General features: G+C 63.0%; 2 protein-coding genes across 3 annotated transcripts; both read right to left on the minus strand.

Annotated features, from left to right (window-relative positions):
• Positions 1–2,136: 2,136 nt before the first annotated feature.
• Positions 2,137–5,626, minus strand: KCNE3 (potassium voltage-gated channel subfamily E regulatory subunit 3). Its single transcript, XM_074572229.1, has 2 exons — positions 5,237–5,626; positions 2,137–2,987 (listed from the first exon to the last, which is right to left on the minus strand). The coding sequence occupies exons 1-2, from the start codon at positions 5,488–5,490 to the stop codon at positions 2,657–2,659; spliced, it is 585 nt and encodes a 194-aa protein (XP_074428330.1). The 5' UTR covers positions 5,491–5,626; the 3' UTR covers positions 2,137–2,656.
• LIPT2 (lipoyl(octanoyl) transferase 2) lies at positions 2,137–8,552 on the minus strand. 2 transcript variants are annotated; one of them, XR_012585186.1, is made up of 3 exons: positions 8,012–8,552; positions 5,840–6,439; positions 2,137–2,987 (listed from the first exon to the last, which is right to left on the minus strand). XR_012585186.1 is itself a non-coding variant. In XM_074572228.1 (2 exons), the coding sequence occupies exons 1-2, from the start codon at positions 8,481–8,483 to the stop codon at positions 6,207–6,209; spliced, it is 705 nt and encodes a 234-aa protein (XP_074428329.1). In that variant the 5' UTR covers positions 8,484–8,552; the 3' UTR covers positions 5,769–6,206. The 2 variants fall into 2 exon arrangements, 1 of the variants encoding a protein (XP_074428329.1); XM_074572228.1 differs by lacking the exon at positions 2,137–2,987 and having other exon boundaries at positions 5,769–6,439.
• Positions 8,553–9,491: the final 939 nt, after the last annotated feature.

Here is a 9,491-nt window from a genome sequence, read left to right on the forward strand (position 1 = left end):
AGTCTCAAAATCCTTTCTCCATCAACTGAAGCAAACCCATTTCAGGAGGCCCCCAAAGCTGTCCTCCCCATAACAACCTGTTTTCATACCCCTCCAAGCATCCTTAGTAGCCCATTGTAACCCCCTGCTGAGGATGAGCTCTTCAACCCAACCTGGAGCTGTGGGTCCCGTGGGGACACCAGCCAGCCTGGAGTCATGGATCCCATAGGGACACCAGCCATCCCAGAGCTATGGGTCCCATAGGGACACCAACCAGCCTGGAACCATGGGTCCCAAGGGGACACCAGCCAGCCTGGAGTCATGGGTTCCAAGGGGACACCAGCCAGCCTGGAGCCATGGGTTCCCTAGGGACAAGTCCATCTATTCTGGCCCCGGGGATCTCAGGGTGCCCCGGGGAAGGAGCAGGTGCCTGTGGCACAGGGACTCTGAGGCAGCTGCCACAAGGTGGCACTGGCACCTTGTCACCCAGCCCGGTGGCCTCTAGCCCGAGGCCCCAGAGTGGGGCACGCAGGGCACCCCCCAGCCCTGCTGCAGGCTCTGGTCAGAATTTAATGGTGGGGACAGACAGGAGGAGCTGCCGATGGGCAGGAAATCGTGTGAATAACTGTCACCACAGGAGCTGTGTCTTGCAGGAGTGTTTTTCCCCCTTAGGGTCTTCTGGATTAGGAGAAAGCAGCATTTTAAATTTATTTATGATGTTCCACCCTGTAACAGACTTGTCCCACCCCGGTCATAGCAGCAGAAAGGACTCTGGGGTCACTAGATCCATGCCAGCCTCCCCCTCTCCCAGGAGGGCCAGCGGCCATCAGGAGAGGCAAGAAGACCACATCATCTCAGGGTTTTGGGGTACCACACTCACCGTTTAGCACCTGTCCCATCACGGGGACCCCCATTCTGGCCCTGGCACGAGCGGCTGCTCTGCGGCTCATCCCGCCAGAGGAGCTGGTTTTAGAGGAGGACAAACACCGGGGAGATGGAGAAAATTGCAGCGCGGTGTGTGTTTACACAAACCAGCCTGACAGAGGGTTGCTGTCTCGGCTGTCCCCTCCTGGCCTGATTCCCCCGATTTATTTGCAGATAAAGGGTTTATTTTCCTTTCCCAGCACTGCAACTGCAAAACAAACACAGCAAAGCCTCTTGAGCTACTTCCCGCTTGGGCCAGGCGCCGGGGCACATTGGTGGCATTTGTCCCTGCACCCTTGGAAAGCCCCGCTGGCACCACACACCCATCTCAGAAACTACAGCAGGCTCAGCCCCAGAGCAAGCACCCCCAAGGGCTCCCCAAAATCCCCTGTCCTGGGTTTTGTGCCCAAGCCAAGGGCATGGGAAATCAGGAATTGGTCACCAAGCTGCTGCCGTCCTGGTGCCGCCAGTGCCAAGATTTCCAGCCCTACCCTAAAAACGCTCACATCGAGTATTATTTTTTGGATTAGGGTTTGGCGTCACTGTTTGGGCTCAGGCATCACAGACGTGTTTAACCTTTGAACGCAGGTGGAAAGGCCCCTATGGGTCAGCTAATCTAGCTGCAATTAAAGATATTAATTATGCCATTATTAACAGGTTAAGACGTGCGAGGGACCGGGTCACCAGCACTGCCCCACAGCCTGTTTTGAAGGACGGGGACGTTTACTGTCCTGGACACTGGCCACTCCACAGACCAGTCCCAAACGCGGCCAGTTTAATAGCGGAGATGAAGCCAAGGAGCCCAGCAGGACCTGAGAACATCCCCTTCCCGTCCGCCGCTGCGCCCTCGCCCCGTGGAAAACACATTTGGGACCTGCAGTACAAAAGGCCAAAGCTACAGCCGACAGCAGGAAGGAAGCAGGAAAAACTTCGGCATCACCGACCGGAGCCCAGAGAGACCTTCGAGGACGCGCAGAGCCGGATGCCTCCGGCCAGGCTCGGGCCATGCTTGCAGCATTGTGCCGCTGCTCTAGCGATGCTCCCCGGCCGGCAGCAGGGAGAAAGCATCTCGTATTCTGGGACGCGGGCTGCGATGCCACCACGGGGTTGCCCTTGATGTCCAGGGAGCAGGTTTAGCCCTCACAGCATCCCCTGGGCTCTGGCAGCCAGGGCAGGGCACCCATGGATATCCCCCAGCGCAGACTTTACTCGGAGAAGAAGCAAACACGACCCTACTGGAAACCGCCACCTCTTTTAATTCCCCGCCAGAAAAGCGGGGCCCAGCCCGGCTCAAAAATTACAGGGTTTTAGCACCAGAAAAGCTCACTAGCCCATGTCACGAAGATGCTGGCAGCCCACGGAGGTCAACGCTGCCTGATCTGTCTGGGGAAACGGTCAGTTTTTCTTCCTGAAGACCCCTGCCAGCCTCTTCAGGCCACGGTGGGAGAGGAGCTGCCTCTGTCATCCCCGTCCCGCCGGGGCTCAGCCAAGGTGGGTCTGCGGGACCGGGACCTGCCCATGGGTCGCACCCTGCCACCTCCTGCCAGACAGGAGCCGTGGCCCAGCCAGGACATCCCCACGCTGCTCACACTGGGGCTGAGCACCTCCATGGGGGCACCGAGGGGGGTTCCCAGCAGCTTTGGGGCCGGGCTGGCCGTCAGCGCTGCCTCATCCCGCAAGGAGCGGGATGCACAGCAGCGACGTGACCCCCAAACCCACCGGCTCCCAAGGGACAAGGCGTAGGGGGCCAGGCTCAGATCATGGAGACTCTGTTCTTGATGTAGACATGGTAGGGGTCGCTTCGCTTGTCCACTTTGCGGGAGCGGGTGTAGCCCAGGATGAGGCTCCCCACTGTAGCGGCAAAGAGGGTCATGACGAAGAGGATGTACATGTAGGCGTTGTCGTTGCGGCCAGCACGGCTGGCGCGGGTGCTGGCATTGCGGGTGGCAGCACTGGTGGCGGCAGGGCGGTCGGCGGGGCAGAGGATGACCCCGTGCAGCGTCTGGTTCAAGGCATTAAGCACCGCCTGGAGGCTTTGGTGCCAGGTCTCCGTCCGGTTGTCCTCCTCCATGTCCTCGCCCAGCCTGAGGGGAAGGACAGGGAGGGTCAGCCAGGGCTGCCCTTGTGGCAGTGGTCCCCCTGGGATGATGCCAGGGATGTCCTGCCAGACCCAACGATGACCCCAAAACGGTCTTTGAAGCACCAGCTCTGCCACACAGCAAAGGCAGAAGTGGGGGCATCCAAGCCCTTTGCATTCACGGCAACCCCCTCCCCAAATTTCACTCCCTCCAAGTACGGAATAAAGTCCCCGGAGCTTCGGGGCAGCTGCCTGTCCCACTCTCCTCCCCGGGGCTGGGGACAATGGGGGGACACAGCTGTCCCTGGGGGCTGGGATGGCTGAGTTCAAAGCCTGCTCCCCCCAGGGACGCGGTGGGGTTGGTGGGCACTACCCGTGTCCTGCACTGTTGCAGGGTGCGGAGCTGGCACCCAAGGGAACCCGGGGAGGCTGTCTGGGGTCCCCCATCCTAAATAACAGCCCCAGGCAGGACTGATCCTGCTGTGCATCAACCCTACTCGCTCTGGGCCAGGTCCCCTGGGGTGAGCAGGGACCCCCTTTTTTACCTGGGGCCAGGAGCCCTGACCACCCTAGCAGGGGGGACACAGCTCCCCAGATGCCCCCGTGGACCCATCCCGAGGGGTCGCTGCCCTAATCCCCTCGGGGATTTCCCTCCCCATGGGTCCCAGACCCACTGTGACCTCCCCCAGGATGCAGTGCCCCTCTGCCAGCCCACCCTGGACCCCCATGTGCCCTTCTGTGTCCTCGTGCACCTTCGCACCCTGCCGGGGCCTCAGGGCAGGCACGGACGGGAAGCGACACAGGGACACGGTCCCCCACGTGTGCCATCCTTTGGGACACACCATCCCCACAAACCACCATCATTCCCCAGGGTAAAGCCCCCCACACACACACACTCCTGAGCACCCTGTTCCTGCAGCAACAGGAGCTCTGCCCCATGCACAGGTGGCTGCCCCCCCCCCCCCAAAAAAAAAGGGTCCCCCTCAAACCCAGGGTGCATCTCCCAGGACAAGATCCCAGCAGGGAGGAGGAGGAAGGGGCTGCACAGCCACGAGCCCACAGGGATGGGCTCAGACCTGGCTGTCTGCCCGACTTAGAGACAACTTTGAAGCAGGAGGCGGACAAATTTGGGAGATTTAGGGCAAGATCTGGGTTTATCCCAAGAAGGGACCCACAGATGGGGTGTGGCATGGGGGGGACCCCATGTTAGGGGGATTGTAGGGGACAGGGGGGCCGGAGGGGTGGGAAGGGGGGTTCGCACTCACCCAGGGTGCCCTCCCTGCCTGCGCTGCTGCCAGGCTGAGCCAGGACTGGAGCATCGCGGGGCGGCAGCGAGGGATGCCGGCCGGGCTGGGAGTGCCGCCCAGCCTCCTCCCCTTCCAGGGGCAGAGCCACCTGCCAAAGCCACCCAGCCCTGACACGGGCCACCAGCCTGTCCTCAACCCTGTGGGTCCCAAACGTGGCCCCCTCGCCCCGGCCGGATACAGGAGGCTTTACAGGGCCGGGAGAGCAGGACCCTGCGTTTCCCTCCCAGCACACGCTGCCGGTCACGCTTTCCTGTCCCTCCTCCGTCCGTCCGTCCCTGCTGTCCCCAAGCCCTCACACTGGGCACTGAGCCTGCCCAGGGCACTTTTGTCCCCGCTCACCATCCCCTCCCAGAGCTGAGCCAGCTCCGTGAAATGGGATTTTCCTCCCCATTACTGCCTCCCGGGGCTCCTCCAGCCCCATTGCTCCCAGCTTTGCCCACACAAAACCCCTGGGGGCTGTGGGGCCCGTGGGGACTCGATGATCTTAAAGGTCCCTTCCAATCTAAATGATTCCATGATTCTATAATTCTATGAACTCCATGATTCTATGACCCACCAGCACTGCACAGCAGGGGTACCCCAAAGCTTGTGGGGCAGAAAGAAGGCCTAGAGCAGCAGTGAGGGGCTGCGGGTGGGGGTCAGGTCCTGCTCCGAGCAGGGCGCGGGGACTTTATTTGCCATTTTCCACTTCTCCTGAGCCCGAAGCACCTGTGTGGCTGCGGAGCTGCTTCCACCCGCCCGCAATCAGTGCCTCCAGCACAGGCACTGGGTCTGCCAGCAATGGGGGTGACTCAGAAGTGGCCGTGGCTGTGCCACACACCAACAGGGGGAGGTTTCGGGGAGCCCAGACTGGGCGCTGCCCCTCCTGCCCACGCACTGGGAGAGCCACGAGCATCCCCGAGGGGGAGCAGGCAGCTTCGGGGAGCTCAGTCTCAGGTTGGCTTCTTACCCCTTAAGAAACTTTTCGATTAAAATCAGTTTATATGTGTCTACCCATAGGTTTGCATTGACAGGCACGGATCCCAGTGCCACCGGGACCCCAGGGTGGCCGTGTCCCTTCGCCCAGGATGGCTGCTGTAAGCCCTCTGTGGATGCTGCAGCCGGAGCAGCGATTTTGGAGGACCTGATGTCACCTGCATGGACCACGGCAGCACCACAGACCCAGCAGGAACTGGTCCCCATTGCCCAGCTGGGACGCTCCATCCCACACTGTGTGGTCCCATGGGGTCCGGGATGGCCGCGGCTCCTCTCCTCGGACACCCCAACTCCTTCCCCTCCTCCTGCCTTCCCACCGCATCAGCATTGTTCCAGTGGCCTTTTAACCACCATTTACAGCTTCTTATCAGCGATTTTTCCACCTGCCCTGACACCACAGCGAGGATCTCAGCCATGCGAGGATTTCTTCAGGCACAGGGCAAGAAAAAAGTCGTTACTCATAAAGTCTTTGGGTAAATAAATGAGCAAAGGATCAGCAGCCAAAGTTCACAGCAACTCTCTTTATACAAAATCTGCCTCTTTTTATGCAGCAACAAGGGAAGGATGCTCAACCTACCGGTCCTTCTTGCTCTTGTCCAAAGGCTGTGCGAGTGTTCACCTGAATTTTGGATTTTTTGAGGGAGAGAGGCAGAAAAACCCCACAGAAGTGCCTGTTTGGGCATTTCCCCAGCGAGCAACGGGGATGTGGTACCCTCGGAGGTCTGTGCTGAGGGATGGAGACCCGTGGCGCTGGGGAGAGGAGCCCCGATGGAAATGTGGATGTTTAAGCAACAGCGCAAACCTCTGTGCCACCATTCATGCACAATCCATAGGCAAAGGCACGAGAGCTCTTGGCTTGCAATGAAGCCGGAGGCGGCTGCTGCGCCATTCGTCGGCCGTGCCGAGGGTTTGCCAAAACACCCAGCCAAGGTGTCGCAGCTCTCCTAGTCCCCGGGGTCTTCTGAAAAGACCAAGGTGCAGTCGAACACCTCCTGGAAGGCGTCGAGGAAGGGTTCGAGGACGTGGTCAACGGTGACGTGCCGCCCCAGCTCGCGGCTCAGCGAGGTGACGCCTTTTCCCTCCAGCCCGCAGGGGACGATGTGGTCGAACCAGGTGAGGTCGGTGCAGCAGTTCAGCGCCAGCCCATGGGAGGTGATGTGGTTCCCGCAGTGCACCCCTGCGGGGGGGCAAAGCACCCACCCGTCAGCACCGAGGGATGCCCCAGCGTGAGCTATTTAGTGACTGTGTTGCTCAGGCCCCCCACACACATGCCATGCTCCCCACTTCTGCCAGGGAAAACCCCTAACCCATAGGCGGACTCCCCAAATTTGGGGCAGAGCGGGTGCAGCGTGTCCAGCGCCCTCCACCCCGGCCCGGTATCCCCCAGCACCTCCCACCGCTGGAGTTCCAAGTGGGCTTGGACACGGGAATGCGGTGCAAAGGGGGGGTCTGGGCTGCAGGACCCGACTCAGGATGCAGGGCTCCAGGAAGGGGTGCAGGGCCTGCCTGGCTGGCAGGGGAACAGCATGGGGCCCGGGGAGGGGGACAAGGGAAGGGGACAAGGCTGGGGACAAGGGGGTGGGAGAACAGGGCAAGGCTGGGGACAAGGGGGCAGGAGGGGGCAAGGCTGGGGACAAGGGGGAAGGCGAGCGGGGCAAGGCTGAGGACAAAGGGGAGGGCGAACAGAATAAGTCTGGGGCAAGGAAGCAGGAGAATGGGGCAAGGCTTGGGACAAGGGGGCAGGAGGAGGGGACAAGACTGGGGACAAGGGGGCAGAAGGGGGGCAAGGCTGGGGACAAGGGAGCAGGCACCCAGTCCTGAGCGCAAGGGCCTCGGTCGGGGGGTACAAAATGCAGGGCCCTGGTTCTGGGTGCAAGGCCCTGGTTGCACTGCAGGGCCCCAAAATTGCGCTGCGCCCCCCCTCCTCGCTGCATACTCTCCTATATAATACCCCACCCGTACATGCCCCCCTGTGCATAACCTTGCTGCTGCATGCCCCGTCCCCCCCCTCCCCCTCCAATGCACACCCCCTGATGCACACACACACACACACCTGGGTGTATGGCTCCCGCCGGTGCATGTTTCCCCCTCCCCCAGTGCACATCCCCACGGTGCACACACCCCCCGGGTGCATCTCTACACCCGGCGCATTCTCACCCCACCGGTTCACACCCCCGGGTGCACATATGCCCGGTGCAAGCCCCCCCCGGTGCACCCACTCCCCCGGGTGCACGTCTCCTCCGGTGCATCCTCCCTGGGTGCAGGTCTCCATCCCGGTGCATGCTCCCCCCTCGGTGCACTCCCCCCGATGCACCCCTTGGGTGCATGTCTCCCCCTGGGGCACACCCCCCCGCCGGTAAACCTCCATCCCACCCCCCGGTGCACTCCGCCGGTGTGTATGTCTCCCCCAGGTCCGTGTGCCCCCCCCACAGTGCACCCCCCTGTTTCACAGCCCTTCGGGTGCATCCCCCTCCCCCGGTACACACCCCCTCGTACCCTCCCCTCGGTGCGTGTCTCCCCCCGGTGCGTCTCCCCCCACCCCGTGCACTCTCCCCCGGTACATACGTCCCCCCGTGCCGCCTCCCCTCGGGTGCTTGTCTACCCCCGGTGCAGCACCGCCCCCCGCACCCCGCGGTGCACTCCCCCCGGTGCATACACCCCTCGGTGCGTGCCTACCGCCGGCGCAGCCCCCGCCTCTCCCGGGAAACACACACACGCGCCCCCCCGCGGTGCCCCCGCCGGCGCTCACCGATGGCGCAGATCTTGCTGTCGCCCATCCAGACGCCGGTGAAGGGCGGCGGGAGGGCGCGGGCGGCGGCCAGGCCCAGGCGGCGGCAGAGCCGCAGCACCAGCCCCTCCAGCGCCGCCACGTACCCGCGCAGCGGCAGCCGCCGCCGCCGCAGGTCGAGCACCGGGAAGGCCAGGAGCTGCCCGGGCCCGTGGAAGGTGATCCGCCCGCCGCGCCGCGCCGCCGCCAGCCCCGCGCCCCGCGCCCGCAGCCGCGCCGCCACCTCCGCCTCCGGGGCGCCCCGCAGGCCCCAGGCGTAGACGGGCCCCGAGGGCTCGCTCAGCACCACGCTCTCCCCGGGGAGCCCGGGGACGGGGTCGGGGCCGCAGCCCCGCGCCGCCCGCGCCGCCCCCATGCAGCGCTCCTGCACCCGCAGCGCCTCGGCGTAGGGCCGCAGCCCCAGCCGCAGAACCCGCACCGGGGCCTGCGACATGGCGGCGGCTCCCGGCTCCCTCCGGCAGGAGCGGAGCGGAGCGGGCAGGTCGCGGCAGCCGGCGGGAGGCGCCGGGACAGGCGGGCGGAGGCCGGGGGGGGCGCTGGCGGGCGCACCGGGGGACGGGGGAACGGCGTTATGGGGACAGACACGGGGCCAGGGGACGGCGGCGGGAGGGGAGAGGGGACACGGGAGAGGGGACAGCCACGGGGGTAGAGAATGGGGACGGGGAAACGGGGAGGAGGGGGGTTGGGGGACAGGCACAGGAGATGGGGACAGGGATGGTGGTTGGGGGGCGAGGGGACAAAGGCTCTGCAGAGGGATCTGGACAGGCTGGACCGATAGGCTGAGACCAATGGTATGAGGTTCAACAAGGCCAAGTGCGGCATCCTGCACTTGGTTCACAACCCCATGCAGCGCTACAGGATTGGGGCAGAGTGGCTCGAAAGCAGCCCGGCAGAAAAGGACCTGGGGGTGTTGGTTGACAGCCGGCTGAATAGGAGCCAGCAGTGTGCCCAGGTGGCCAAGAAGGCCAACAGCATCCTGGCCTGTATCAGGAACAGTGTGGTGAGCCGGTCTAGGGAAGTGATCATCCCCCTGTACTGGGCACTGGTGAGGCCCCACCTCGAGTACTGCGTTCAGTTTTGGGCCCCTCGCTACAAGAGGGACATTGAGGTGTTGGAGAGTGTCCAGAGAAGGGCTACAAAGCTGGTGAGGGGTCTGGAGGACAAACCTTATGAAGAACGACTGAGGGAGCTGGGGTTGTTTAGCCTGGAGAAGAGGAGGCTGGGGGGAGACCTTCTCGCTCTCTGCAACTCCCTGAAAGGAGGTTGTAGAGAGATGGGGGCTGACCTCTTCTCCCTGGTGACAAGTGATAGGACGAGAGGAAACGGGTTCAAGTTATGTCAGGGGAGGTTTAGATTGGATATTAGGAAACATTTTTTCACTGAAAGGGTTATTAAACATTGGAATAGGCTGCCCAGGGAGGTGGTGGATTCCCCATCCCCG

Source organism: Larus michahellis, chromosome 1 (genome assembly GCF_964199755.1).
Source record: "Larus michahellis chromosome 1, bLarMic1.1, whole genome shotgun sequence".
NCBI lineage: Eukaryota > Metazoa > Chordata > Aves > Charadriiformes > Laridae > Larus > Larus michahellis.